The following is a 15,934-nucleotide window of genomic DNA, read 5'->3' on the forward strand; positions in this document are numbered from 1 at the left end:
AGTTATATTGCCCACTTGATCATATCACGAAAAATGATTGTAGATGTTTGATATAATTAAAGGATGAGTATTTGGACACATTGAAAGTACTTTACAATTTGACATGTCATGAGAGCTATAATATGTTTGTTTATATATATAATGTATATATACACTTTCATTAAAAAATGAATTGTAAAAAGTATTTGCTCCGCCGGGACTCGAACCAGGGTCCCTCACTTGTTGGGCGAACATGTTTCTACTACACCACAGAGCCTTCACTTTTTACGATTCAATTATTTTGATTTGACCGTTTCTGTCACATACGTGTTTAAATAGACAAAGTAATATATGATCGGAAGGCCAAATACTTGTCAAATGACTTTTAACATTTTATTAAATTTGTATGAGTGGCAAAAGCTTAATTAAAATTTTCAATCAACATTGAATCACAAACAGTACTTGCTCCGCAGGGACTCGAACCCGGGTCTCTCAATTGCTAGGCAAGCATGTTAACATATGTTATTTTATCTTGGCTTTTATTCAGAACATTAAGAAAACTATATACATAAGACTATAAGTAAATTAATATTTGTAAGAAATTACTAGTTCAACTAGAAGTAGAAGTCAGCGCAAAGGTTTTTTTCGGTACTAAGTGCTATGACGGATTTCCTCAGCTTCTTTCACTAAGTGAAATAAAAAAAGTTACAATATGGTCACAGATCAAAATAAACAACAATAATATAATGGCTTTAAGAATATTTATTTCAGTTTTTCAGTTCTGTGGTTAATGTGTTTATAGATTCACAGAGAATAGACTTTTTGTTTTGATTATGTAAATTATTTCATTACTTTATATTACAACACCATAAAGAACATATAACCTAGAGAATGTATTCTTCGTATGAGAAAATATGTAAAGCTATATGGCATGACAGACATTGTCTAATGGATTACAACAGCATCAAATCAGAGTTACTGCTAAATCTACGTTAGTAGTTCTTAGCATGAACTATTGCCCATAATAATGTGATATTGATTCAAGAAAACCACCAGATTTTACTGAAACTAAGAAAATGATGCAAATTCTGTTCTATTGCAATTCTTATCCATAAACTTGTATACATTTCTCACTATGCATTCTTCTACCTATTAGATCACTTGGGCATATTTATACCAGTAAAATAAATCACAGTGTACACAAGCAGTTCACTGATACCTAAAAGCGGAGACTTGTGCCAGTAGCCATCTCTAATCTCGATATAGTCAGTTCTGCAGTTCTCGGATTTCAGGATATCCAGGTCTGTGATGTTGAGTACGATTGTCTCTCCATGTGTAGCTGTTATTCGCCACTCGCAACGATGTCCATGTCTCTCCTCCGATAACCCGGAGTGCTGCAGTTCATAGTCAGGTGAAGTGATCATTGCAGAGTTCTCCTGGAAGGTTCTGCCACACCCTGGAACCATTATAACATTGCCATCACCTATCATATCAGAATTATCAATGTCCATGTCTCTCCTCCGATAGCTCAGAGTGCTGCAGTTCATAGTCAGGTGAAGTGATCATTGCAGAGTTCTCCTGGAAGGTTCTGCCACACCCTGGAACCATCATAACATTGCCATCACCTATCATATCAGAACTATCAATGTCCATGTCTCTCCTCCAATAGCCCAGAGTGCTGCAGTTCATAGTCAGGTGAAGTGATCATTGCAGAGTTCTCCTGGAAGGTTCTGCCACACCCTGGAACCATCATAACATTGCCATCACCTATCATATCAGAACTATCAATGTCCATGTCTCTCCTCCGATAGTCCAGAGTGCTGCAGTTCATAGTCAGGTGAGGTGATCACTGCAGAGTTATCCTGGAAGGTTCTGCTACCCTGGTTGTGTATGTCTTCTGTCATATCAGGAGTATCTCTGAGAACTTGATCACTAAGTCTAATGATCCTTATTTAATTTCTTTAAGTTTTATTCTTATTATTTATTTATCCAATAATTCATAATATTATTATAAAAGACTTTATTTAGAATATTCAAGTTGTATAAAAATGCACGATACGCACTTGTATCTGAAAAAGAAAAAAACTAATTAGGAGATTAGATACCTTGGATGTTATCTTGTTCAGGATTAAAAAATTAAATTACATCATTGCATAACTTCAATCTATTGTCTATAGAATACAGATAGTTAGTGATACATTCATAGAAATAATAAAAAGCTCTAACTAGATCATTGATGAGTGATTTAACAAGATAAGAGTATGCCACACCACCTGGTATGTAACAGACTTCGCTAAGTTGTATGAAAAATTTGAACACAATAACTTGTTTCATTCTCGAGATCTCCTGTGGTAAAATACAGACATAAATCATACAGAAAAGAAATTTTTACATACCCCCTCAGAAAAAAAGGAAATTTTCAATGACGCTCAGCCAAATATCTTGTCACATTTCTGTTCATTGAGCTAGGTTTCATAACAGTGTTTAAATAATAATAGTTATATATAATAAATAATAAAATAATAATAATAATAATAGCGCAGAAATCACATATTGTCACCAACTTTTAACTTTGACTTTCACTCTAAATCTTTTTTTTAACTGTATGAATAATCTACAGTGTTAATATGTCACTGTAAAAATCTCATATGAATGTACATATATAAATTTATTTAATCTGCTATTTTCTCGTTAGAACCCATAAGCATTGGTCTCGTTTTACCCATAAGACCAATGTAAAAATATTTACTATCACTTAACAAAATCCTACAAAGTGATTTCCCAAATTATATCATAAATCAACTAATGCATATCTGCAATAAAATATTTTAATGGTACACTTAATTACTAATACATCATATATTTTGGGTATTTTATACCAAATAGGAACTTAAAGAATAAAAATATAAAGACTCTTCTGTTCTTTATTTGCAAGAGTTTCACATAGGATTTATCTATAATTTCATTTTTCACAGTTTCATTTTTGTGAATGATGACATGAGTTCACTTAAATCTAGTAATTTGGGATAAGTGTTGTTCTATTGATAGTGTGGACAGTTCTTGAGTAACTGTGAGTTTTTCCTGAGGCATTGTCTGAGGCAGATGTAAGTTTTAATTAACTGCACCCACCCCTAAGAACAAGCTCAGGTAAAATCAACAATGTTCCTAAAGGGGGATGAAATAAGTGGAGCACAACCGGAAAGATTATTGCTGAAGAAACAAGATTATACCACATCAAAAAACAAGTCCAGAATATGTGGATTTCACTCTTGAATCTCATGACAGAGTTTATTTCAATAACATATCCAAGAAAAAAATGTTGGGGGGTCCAGACAACTGTGATATTTTCCCATAGTGGACAGAGAGTAAGGCCCAATTTTGTTCCTTAAAAAGTTCTTGATTCATTTCAATGTTGAGAAAGATTTTTCAGCATAATCCTTTACTAAAAAAGTTATTGAAAAAATTGAAAATTTGGGGACGTTCAGACCCCTTGGACCCCCTCGCTGGCTATGTCCTTGGTTTATTTCTCTTAATAACCTTTAGCATTTTCATTTGCTAAAACTTTTCCTGCCTGATACAATCTTTCAACATAGGCTTGATTGTACTATACTTCAAATATGATACATTATAAAGATTGTGATTAGTAAAAAGTAACACACATTAAACCTGTTTTATGAAAAAAATTGTATCTGGTAGAAGTTCAGTAATTTACACAATTTTTTGTAATTTTCATCTTTTTGCCACCCCCTGAAGCTGCTGCCCTAGGCAGCTGCCTAGTTTGCCTAATGGACTGCACTCATTAGCTTGCCCCTGTTCCACTACTACTGGAAGCAAAAGCTTTAGGACCTGTCAGCAATAGCAGCTAATGTGAATAAAAATTTGAGTTGGACTCTCTAGTGTAAAGAGTTTCATCACTTTCATCATTCCACATACGAGATCTATTTGAGTTATACGCTTCTTAGTGAACATGTTTTACCATTCTTCACAAAGAAACATCAATGGGACATATGCCATTTAAAGTGAGGCAGTGATGTGTACTAGTTCTGTCACTCTCGGTTAGTCTACTGACCTTATTATTTCCAATTAACAGATATTCGACCCACTTAGTTTTGTTTGTGGTTTTCTCCATTACTAAATCTAGCCTTCTAATGTCACCGATAGCTACGATGACATTTTTGAGAATTAGAGATTCATTACAACGGGTTGTGTACATGGATTGTGATTTGATACTGCCAGTTACATATATTGTGAAAATTTAACACTTTCCACCAGGTTTCTATGTTACTCCACAACAAGTTTAAATATCCTAACCTTGAATCTGCATTTGGCGTTGAGAGTGTTAAAAGGAGTGATTCATTTTAAAACCACAAAACAATAAAAAATATATAATGGATATTACTATTTAAACACTAATAACACGCTCATGTAGTATTTTTAGAAAAATATTGAATCATATAATTTAGAAAATCTACGACACGTTCTATGTTCTGAATTGTAATAGGTTAAAATTTAATCTTCACAAAACTATAAGAAATTTAATATTTGATAAAACATAAATTCAGTCATATCTAAAAACTGACCTTTACGAGAGTAACCACAGTTATTGATACAATTTCCAGATAATACTAAAGAATAATTAGAACAAAATAAAAACATATGAAACTCTTATAATCCTGATAACATATATGATATATAAATCTAATATGTTTATTTTATATTTGTAGATTTATAGTAAAACTTAAAACTTAAATGAGCCAACTTTGTTTATATAGCTATGGTTGTTATATAAGCTAACTTTCCTGAACTGAATAAAGTTAAAACATGAATCCTTGGAATTGCTCAGACATCGATTTGGCATATACAGCATGGTACATGATATCACAGGTCACGTAACAGGCTATAATTTCATATCTATAGCCCAACTTATATATATATATATATATACATATATATATATATATATATATATATATATAAGTTATGGCTCAATTTCGTATTTACAAGTCTATAGCCCATCAATGATGTAGCCAGCGAGGGGGTCCTCCGGATCCCACCAAATTTTCTTTTTTTCAAATACTTTTTTTGTAAACGATTATTATTATTTAAATAATTCAGTATTGCTGACATGTACTGCTGAAAGATCATTCTCAACAAAGAAACGGGTCAAGAAAATTTAAGGAACAAAATGGAGCCTTACTCTCTGTCCAGTACGAGAAAATATCAGTTGTCTGAACCCCCAAAATCTTTTCCTGACTACCTTCTTGTAGCCCATTTTATTCAAATCTCCTGTGGCCAGACAGACAGACAATCGTATAGGAAAGAAATCTTTACATTTCTGTGGCAGACAAATGAGAAATTGTGCCAGTCTTTTTAGTGGTGGGTTTCAATGATGCTCAATCAATGGTAGATTGGCATGCACCCTCATAAACTCATTCTTGTCTATGTACAATTAAAATTTCATGCAAAATTAAAACTCTATACATGAAACTTTTCTTGAGACGTATTACTTATAGTTAGACTACATGTGTTACTATGTCACATACTCGTATATACAAAATAATACATGAATGAACTCAGTTTGTTTACAAACTTATTTAATCTGGAAATGTTCTCATTTCAATCATGGTTACCGATAAGACAGTCTATAGGTCTGTTCCTTCTAGGGACAAACAGTCATATTATAGACAGTCAGAAATAAATTATATTTTTCAGCCCCTAAAGACTAAACCAATAAGACAAACAAGAACCACCAAGTTCTTAAAGGTTGTTTTAGTGGTGTAAATAATAAATTAATTGTAGACTTCTTTAAATGGCCCTCACTTTGGATGCTTTAAGCTCATGGTGCATTTATCAATTGCTTTAAAATCTGTGTTCTAAGTAATATAAAAAAAATTCATGAATTTTTACATACTAATGCTTTAAATTTGATCACTAACAACTATAGATAGATACGTGTGTGCTGAGTACAAAAGACTACTGTACAGTAGAACCCCTCATATCCGGCCACCACGGGACCGAGCCCCTGGCCGGATAACGATTCGGCCGGATAAACCAACCTACAGTACACAGCACTTGACGAAACAAAACAATTGTACTGTACTGTACTAACCGCACTGGAAATAATCAACGAACTGTTTACAGGTTAAACCTATTAGCTCAACTGAGGACAACACAGGAAAATGTAAACAAATAGATACACAAAAATAACGCAGGAGTCGTGGGAGACTAGTGCGTGCAACTGCGCGTCTGCAAGCCGTGGTAAATAAATTTCGATATTGGCTTCCGGGAAGTGGCCGGATAAACCGAGGTGCGGTAAAACCGAGGCCGGATATGAGGGGTTCTACTGTACTTGGATTTTGTGATTTTAAGAAATAAATAAACAAGGCAATATTATCTACTGTTGTTTGGTAAGATGGCCTTTTGTTTTTCGTTGGGTTGCATGAATTTGTTAATTTGTCCCTTCTGTTGCTTCTTGCACTAATGAGAGTTAGAAGACACACCATTAAGTTCATGGCAAGACACACATATACATCTCTGAAAGAGTTGCTTAAGTCATATCAAATTCAAATTCAAATATTTTCATTTTAAAAAGGACGTTTTTTGTAGAGGAAAAATCAGATAGAAGTTACTATATACTATACTAAATAACAATTTAAGGCATCAGGACAACAATAATTATATATTTAATAAACTATAATTAAAAATTGTACAAGAAGATTGACTTCTTCATTAATAAAGAAAGAGTTTATTAAGGAAATTAAATATGTAGCTTTCAAAAATATTTTCTCATATTGTACAACTCATTGCAGTAGCTTTTCTGCACCAGCTTTAACCAAAGTATTTCACTCTATACATAAATATTACTCTTGACATATAAATTATGTTTCTCTTGCTCTATTTGTAGAGAAAATTTCAATATTTGTCTCTATTTTATATTATTTCTTTCTTTTACCCATTTCTAGTAAACCGATAGGAGATATAATAAAATTAAGGAACTGTGAGAGTATCAAGGGTCCTAATTGGTTAACTCTTAATAATTTGACAATAGTAATGGCCATTTTCAAAATGAGTCCATCAGGATTAGACCACCTTGACTAAAGCAAGTGCATCATATTTCAGTGGTCTCAATTCAGACCAGCCAAAGGTCCTTGGGTCATCAACAGAATGCTTTGTATTATCAAATGACAATGATCCCCATTTTATCTTTCCTCAAGTTTTTGCCATACATAACCTATCAGTATCAATTGCGATTCAATGTCCAAATGTGTATAATTACAAACTAGTTTTACCGTCCTAAACTCTACAATTTAATAAAAGGATGAACCATAATTTATTTTGATAGTAAAAGAAAACTTATTATAAAATCGAAATAAAAAACCAGTAATAATGTCAAAAAATAACTCAATAAAAATATTTTAAACTGAAGAACAAATTTCAAGCTCTGGCAAAAATTATTGAAGAAAGCTTTAAACTCATTTAAAAAAGATACAATAGAACATGAAATGAAAATATAAACGTTACTTTTGAAAGCAACAAATCTTCATTACATTTTTATATGCTAACCAATGAATCCTCAAATTTGATCAAATTTACAAAACAAAATTCCTTATCAGAGCCGTTTTGTTACCTTGTTTGCAATAAACCCAATACAACATAGGATACTTTTGCTTTATAAAAAAAAACTATTTTAAATATGAATCAAATTAAAGTTTATTTTAATGTAATAAAATAGTTTCAATCTTTTCTGATTGAATTGAATATTCTGAATTCAATATTAAACTACAAGACTAAATTTTAACACGAATATCTTAGAAATATTTGAATTGTAGCTACACCTTGAACAAAAATAATAATTAACATTCAAAATTGTTATATTGTTAAAAAGAAAAGATAATCTATAAATTATGTTAAATATTTACATTGAGTGGATTTGGAAAAAGGAGTTGAACTCTAAATTTTACTAGTAGTGTAGATTAATTGACTAAAAATTAATGTTTCCAGTACAATGTATAGGGAACTACTATCATACTATAAAGATAGATTTCAATATAATTGAAAAATGTTGAAAAATATTGCATTTTGGCATGTTTTTATATTAGTTTCTTTAAATGGATGTAAACAAAATCCTTTTATTAATTTCAACATTTGATGCAACCTCCATGCATTCGTTTGTTCATTGGCAGCTCTGGTTTTAAGTTTGTTCTTGACGATGGAAGGATTGTGGAGGACACAGGATGATTTTTCCAGATATTTGAAACCATTCAGTGATACAAGAAATCAGTAACACTATGTTTCTATTGTAACGTTTTACTATTGGCCTGTGGTCATTTCCAGGTGGTTGGTTGGTGAGTGCAGACCGATTGTGATCTGTTTTGTAAAGTTCAGTTTAAATAATTAATTTTCTGTTTTGTTTCTATTAAGTGCATGTTTGGAGTAAGTGTGCACACATGTTTGTTGTGTTTCCTTACTTTTACGATACTGGTATGATTTGTACATTTTAACCTAAATTGTAGTTATGTGTTAGGTTAGTTATTCACCCGAGAAAGAGATCATATTGTAGATCAGAAATGTGCTGTTACTGATTTTTTGTATCACTGAACAATGGAAAATGTTTGGAAAAATCATCCTGTTTCTTTTGGTTACTCTGCATTGTACCAGTGGCAGTCTATGACACAGCTGAACACTGGACAATGAAATCCTAATGTTGTCTTCAAGTTGCATTATTCCTGGGAGAAAAATGGTTAGAACGTAATCAAAATGACCATAATCCTGATTCTAAATATAATCCAAAGGAATACGGGTCTCCATGGAGTTCGAAGACATTGGATTCTGTCTATACCATTACCAGTCAATGATTGTGGTTGAAGGACCAGGTCCACACCACCCAGCACACACACATCCAACTCCAGGAATGTTGTGTTTTCTTTTTATTTTAAGTATTTTATACACTGTTTGGTAAATTTTTTCTAGTATTGACTTTCACAATGTCAGTATAAATAAGAATATATTAGCACTATTCTTTTTAAGGTATAATTACAAATACAAAAAATCTGGGTTTAATTAAAAATTTTACTGGTAGGTGACAATAGGGTGAAAATATGTCTGATCCTATTCCCTCATTAGTGCACGTGCGCGCGCGCGCGTGTGTGTGTGTGTGTGTGTGTGTGTGTGTGTGTGCGCACGCGTGTGTGTGTTGATGTAAAGTTACATGGGCCTAACAGCAGTCACTATTTGCTAATACTATAGGTGATCGTTCAATATTGGATAGGGAAATTAGATAATTAAGATATTTAGGTGAAAAAACTGTAAGTTAACTAGTATATCATCTTATAAAAATATGCATATTAAAAGCTTCTGAGAAACAAACACTAATACAACAAAAATAATTGTATACACATAATTATTATTATAGTTCTCGTAGTTATAGTGTGAGTGGATGTGAAACTACCTAAACACAGTATAAACTGTCTAACTTGGATACTGGTATAAGTTCAAAACTGTATGTCGAACTGTGAAGTGTTAATGACCTAATAGGGCGTAGTAGCCTTTATTGTGAATCGGTGAATACTTCAAATATCACTGTATTATTATAAACTGTTTTGTTTATTCAAAATCTTTATTAACTGTGGGATCATAAGCTGTTTTTGATCTGAATTAAAATAATGAATTCTTTCTTACAAAGGGCCACTTTATTGAATAGCTATTTTAAGTATGATATTATCTATTTAAATAAGCGATATTCCTGATTATCATTTTGCTGTATTTGGGTGTGATACTTTTTATGATGTGAAATAGGGTAATGTGTTGAATTAGGCCTATTATTTACTTAATACTACAATTATTGTAAATAATCATTAATTGATTATCATTCTTGTAAAAACCAATTTTTTATAAATAACGAGTAAAAATCTAAAGAACTAACTATATAGGTACTGTGAAAAGTGTGGGTAAGCAATTTTGGATAGGCGACATCAATTTCAAGACAAGTAGGTAGCAGCCCGAAAAACAAACCTTTGTCTATTGAAGTAAGGAGGAGGGTTGCTTCTGTGAGCTATGTCAAGTGTGCTGGGGGTGTTAACGTTTCACCATATGATACTGTTGTCTGTTGTACAAATTAGTAAAAAATTAGTACTAACTCGTGGTATAATTTTTTTCGTGAAACTCCAACCTGGCCGGACTAACATGTCACTGGCACAGCCACTGTTTTTGTTAACTGTTTACTGTGTTGAGTACAAATTCTGATGAGTACTAAGTCGTGGTATAATTTTTTTCGTTAAACTCCAACCTGGCCGGACTAACATGTCACTGGCACAGCCACTGTTTTTGTTAACTGTTTACTGTGTTGAGTACAAATTCTGATGAGTACTAACTCGTGGTATAATTTTTTTCGTGAAACTCCAACCTGGCCGGACTAACATGTCACTGGCACAGCCACTGTTTTTGTTAACTGTTTACTGTGTTGAGTACAAATTCTGATGAGTACTAACTCGTGGTATAATTTTTTTCGTTAAACTCCAACCTGGCCGGACTAACATGTCACTGGCACAGCCACTATGTTTTTGTTAACTGTTTACTGTATTGAGTACAAATTCTGATGAGTACTAACTCGTGGTATAATTTTTTTCGTGAAACTCCAACCTGGCCGGACTAACATGTCACTGGCACAGCCACTATGTTTTTGTTAACTGTTTACTGTGTTGAGTACAAATTCTGATGAGTACTAACTCGTGGTATAATTTTTTTCGTGAAACTCCAACCTGGCCGGACTAACATGTCACTGGCACAGCCACTATGTTTTTGTTAACTGTTTACTGTGTTGAGTACAAATTCTGATGAGTACTAACTCGTGGTATAATTTTTTTCGTTAAACTCCAACCTGGCCGGACTAACATGTCACTGGCACAGCCACTATGTTTTTGTTAACTGTTTACTGTGTTGAGTACAAATTCTGATGAGTACTAACTCGTGGTATAATTTTTTTCGTTAAACTCCAACCTGGCCGGACTAACATGTCACTGGCACAGCCACTATGTTTTTGTTAACTGTTTACTGTGTTGAGTACAAATTCTGATGAGTACTAACTCGTGGTATAATTTTTTTCGTTAAACTCCAACCTGGCCGGACTAACATGTCACTGGCACAGCCACTATGTTTTTGTTAACTGTTTACTGTGTTGAGTACAAATTCTGATGAGTACTAACTCGTGGTATAATTTTTTTCGTTAAACTCCAACCTGGCCGGACTAACATGTCACTGGCACAGCCACTATGTTTTTGTTAACTGTTTACTGTGTTGAGTACAAATTCAGATGAGTAATAACTCGTGGTATAATTTTTTAACGATATTCCAACATGGACGTTATGACAACAGTTCTAAATAGGCTGCTGCACTAGTTCCACGACACTCCGCTGAGCGCTGCTCGCCTGTCGCCGATGGCGCGTGTTTCTGTCGTTCAGCCGCCCGCTGGATGGCACATACATCGAAGGTGTTCTAACGGAAAGAGCTTATAAAATTGGACAGTTTATCTTCTGAGAACGTTTCATAATCAAGGGTAGTAGTAGTCTACTATACTCGGCCTTTTGTCGTTGTCCAGCGGCACTTCGGGCGCCACGCACACTACTATTTTATTGATTTGTTGCAATCTAAGTATGTATTGTTATAAATATTAATAAAACACATTCTGCTGTTCACTACAACATAAACATATCCTGTTATACTGGTGTACTGTATAACATAAAAATGAAGTGTTTATGCTATATAAATTTAATACTAAGATATTATTATTTTTCTTAAACTAACAGTATTTCAGTGAAATGATTATAACATATTGTTTCAAACAAAAATTCGTTAAAAGAATTTTTGAAAGCTACACGATGGTAAAACAATTTTTCATTGTCATTATTCATAATACATTGTATACACTTTTTAAGATAAGCTGCCAATCAACATATTTGTTGACCTTTTCATATATTTTGACCTGGATATTTTAAAAGATAAATAATAAAACTAATGCCCAAAACATGTTTTGCAAGACTGGGCGTGCTTATATCTTAGTATGCCAGGGTTATAGAATCATACAAACAAGATACATACAATAATCTAACCTTTGTTGTATTATCGGAATCTCTGATAGCATTCTATGAAATGCGACTATTTCTCAGAATCGTCAAGGCACAAAAACGGAAGAAAAGAATCTTCCGGATCAATCGGAAGAAGTAGATAGATTTATTTTATGACTACTAAAATTTAGATAACTCACTTCTAACTGGATTTAGGTATATGTAATCGATATCTCTGACACCGTTCGAATTACAAAACCATTGTTTGTTACAATATGTATCAGAAATGTTACATCCATGCCACAATACTTTTTCTCAATATTATTAGGTACATAAATAACGGAATTGTCACATTAAAAAAAAATTAAAACAAAGTGGCATACAAAGCTGGCCTGTGATTGTAGCCAAGATATTCATAAGATCAAGTTTTACAGTTTCAACATGTTTGTAGTGATTGGAAAATTCTTATGAGATTTACTTGTAATTTATATCTAGAAAACAGTTTGAGTAGCAAAACATTTGTTTCATAAACACGTTTATAAAATGTTACAAGAATCCCAGAACACACTTATTTTTTTCTCTAGGTGTATAAATAACGGACATGTGAATCTTTATACTTTTAACAGCTTCCATATTTGCACGAAATTGCGCGCGTGGTAGCCGACGAACTTAAACTTACCCTAAATATTTAATACATAAATGCTTGTACTAAGTTTCAACTACGAGTAGTTTGGGTTTTTTTGGGTACGTTATCGTTTCCACAAGCCGCACTATAAACCATAGGTTTTGGAACTGGGGGTGTTTACGGGTTCTGCGGGTCAAGTTCAGTGAAGTTATATACAAGTAAGTGCTACCATGGGTACAATGACCATATGATATGTAAAACGTAACTATATCTCTGCATTACTAAAGATTAGTGAAAATACGTCACAATGACTCAAAATTAGATACAGAATAGTTCTAAATTATGACTTAGTTAACCAAATAAAAATATATTTTTAATTGTAAAACTATATATCAAATATCATATATACTTCAGGCTATTTTATCTCACTATTACATAAAGTAGAGCATCTCATCAGAAAAGTCGCTGCAACGCGTGTAATTAATTAATACAAAGAAACCTGAAACTTAGAGAACAAAAAGTGTAAAGTGTGATGAGAAGACCTACGATAGCACTTGTAGAGCAGGTTGGTTTGCGCGATGTCGCCCTCACTCAGCCTGATCCTCTGGCCGATCTCGGGGCGGCGTTTGTATCCTCCTCGCATGTAGTCTATGGGCTGGATCGTGTCCAAGTAGGTGCCCTATAACACACATGAAACCTCTGTTAAGTTTGGATGTCTAACACATAACAATCGTAGAATAGAAAGAGCGAGCAAATAAATCAAGAAATGATCGATTCGGTGTGGTGTTGTACTTCCCTAGTCCCCCCTCCCACATATTTAAGAAATCACAGTGGTTTAAATAAACCGCAGAAACTTAAGAGAAATACTGTAATAATTGTCACCATTACAGGAGGTGTAAAATGAAGTGTGAAACCTTTTAGATGTATAACTTCGTTGTTAGCGCATGTTATGTCTTAATTTTGTATATAACAAGTTTACTTTTCCCTCTAAAATGGCTGGTACACTTTTAACTCCTTGTAGTACCTTGTGATTTGAGTTACTTATGCCAACCTTATCATTCAGACGAAAGTTAGATGCGTGCTAAGACAGATTCGACAAAAATACTACAAGTAAATTCTAATTTTAAGTATTATTGTTTAATTTCATTTCTATGTTTTCTCTGAAGCAGAAACTCGATGAACTCAATAAGATATAGTAGCATAATGCTAGATAATTTAATTGCTAAAAATAAACTCCTTTTACAACATCCTATTCCCATTCACATGGTTCGTTGCGTCTTTGTCATTATTGAATGCAGTTTTAAATGATATGTTAACGCTATAACCACGGACATAAATATCAGAATTCTTAAAAGTGTTCTTTCACACTTATTTTAATTAATGTGAATGTTCAGTTTAGATCCATTTAATCTTCCACTTGTGGCGTCTCATTAGATGTTTAAGTATTTTCTAAACGAGTTGCTGTATAAATAAGATAATGAAAACAACAACACATCTTGCCGATTATGAATACAATCGGACCCACGTTTTGTTGTAAACATGTGAACTCGTGTTCACTCCTCGTGCGTGGTGTGTGAGTGTGCGTGCGTGCGTAGTTACACGTGTGAGAGGGGGACAGCTATATCCGGCTTATGCTGAGGGGACCAAATCCTGCGCTTGTTCAGTATTCGCGTACAGTCGTCGTTACGCCAGAGTCGCCTATCCCTCATCTAGCCCTGGCTGAACGCTGACCTACTGATCTAGATGATCTGTAACCTCTCTAGACGTACACTTCGAAAACGAACAACTAGATTAACCTTGTACACTGACAACATATGACGCACAATATAGATACGCTACTTTTGTTAACAACCCGAATTTCTCCCATATGTATTCTACAAGTGTGGCTTTCCTAACGACAAATTATGTTTTTAAATGCAATTCTTCATTAGTATTATTCGAATATCTTAATGCTATACCTAATTTGTGAATTAAAAAGGGAATTTGACTTACTTATTTACTGATCTCTAACTTTATTTTATATAATGTTAATGTATTTGTGTACAAACCATGCTTCAGCTTCCTCTTTACACCACCATTCCAAGGATTACAATTTTTATTCATGTATATTCTGTATTTTTATTTAAGAATTTACTGTAAATGAAAGTTCTTGTGAGGTTTGTATTGATGATGTTCCCTAATGGTAACATTCCTATTCAGTTGGACTACTCATAACAGTATAAAACGGTAAAATTTATAGTTGTGAAATTTTCCGCTAATATCTTTAAAAAATGATTTAATAAGAAAGTTCTAACACAACTCGAATCGTAGATACTATGTGGTACGGAAATGGTCCCTATTCCACTCTAGGAGGCACTACACTAACACAGTTCGAATCGTAGATACTATGTGGTCCGGAAATGGTCCCTATTCCACTCTAGGAGGCACTACACTAACACAGTTCGAATCGTAGATACTATGTGGTCCGGAAATGGTCCCTATTCCACTCTAGGAGGCACTACACTAACACAGTTCGAATCGTAGATACTATGTGGTCCGGAAATGGTCCCTATTCCACTCTAGGAGGCACTACACTAACACAGTTCGAATCGTAGATACTATGGGGTCCGGAAATGGTCCCTATTCCACTCTAGGAGGCACTACACTAACACAGTTCGAATCGTAGATACTATGTGGTCCGGAAATGTTCCCTATTCCACTCTAGGAGACACTACACTAACACACTTCGAATCGTAGATACTATGTGGTCCGGAAATGGTCCCTATTCCACTCTAGAAGACACTACACTAACACACTTCGAATCGTAGATACTATGTGGTCCGGAAATGGTCCCTATTCCACTCTAGGAGGCACTACACTAACACAGTTCCAATCGTAGATACTATGTGGTCCGGAAATGGTCCCTATTCCACTCTAGGAGGCACTACACTAACACAGTTCGAATCGTAGATACTATGTGGTCCGGAAATGGTCCCTATTCCACTCTAGGAGGCACTACACTAACACAGTTCGAATCGTAGATACTATGTGGTCCGGAAATGGTCCCTATTCCACTCTAGGAGGCACTACACTAACACAGTTCGAATCGTAGATACTATGTGGTCCGGAAATGGTCCCTATTCCACTCTAGGAGGCACTACACTAACACAGTTCGAATCGTAGATACTATGGGGTCCGGAAATGGTCCCTATTCCACTCTAGGAGGCACTACACTAACACAGTTCGAATCGTAGATACTATGTGGTCCGGAAATGGTCCCTATTCCACTCTA

At 34.0% G+C, this 15,934-nt stretch overlaps 1 protein-coding gene across 1 annotated transcript in view; it reads right to left on the reverse strand.

Annotated features, from left to right (window-relative positions):
* The window catches only part of LOC124359190 (tolloid-like protein 2), a 101,874-nt gene that overhangs the window by 24,969 nt on the left and 60,971 nt on the right, over positions 1-15,934 (reverse strand). The window contains exons 6-7 of the mRNA XM_046811728.1: positions 13,210-13,342; positions 1,199-1,435 (exon numbers count right to left, since the gene is read on the reverse strand). Of these exons, the coding sequence (XP_046667684.1) occupies positions 1,199-1,435; positions 13,210-13,342 (370 nt within the window). The remainder of the gene's footprint in view (positions 1-1,198; positions 1,436-13,209; positions 13,343-15,934) is intronic.

The sequence above is a fragment of the Homalodisca vitripennis genome, chromosome 4 (genome assembly GCF_021130785.1).
Source record: "Homalodisca vitripennis isolate AUS2020 chromosome 4, UT_GWSS_2.1, whole genome shotgun sequence".
In the NCBI taxonomy this organism is placed as follows: Eukaryota; Metazoa; Arthropoda; class Insecta; order Hemiptera; family Cicadellidae; genus Homalodisca; species Homalodisca vitripennis.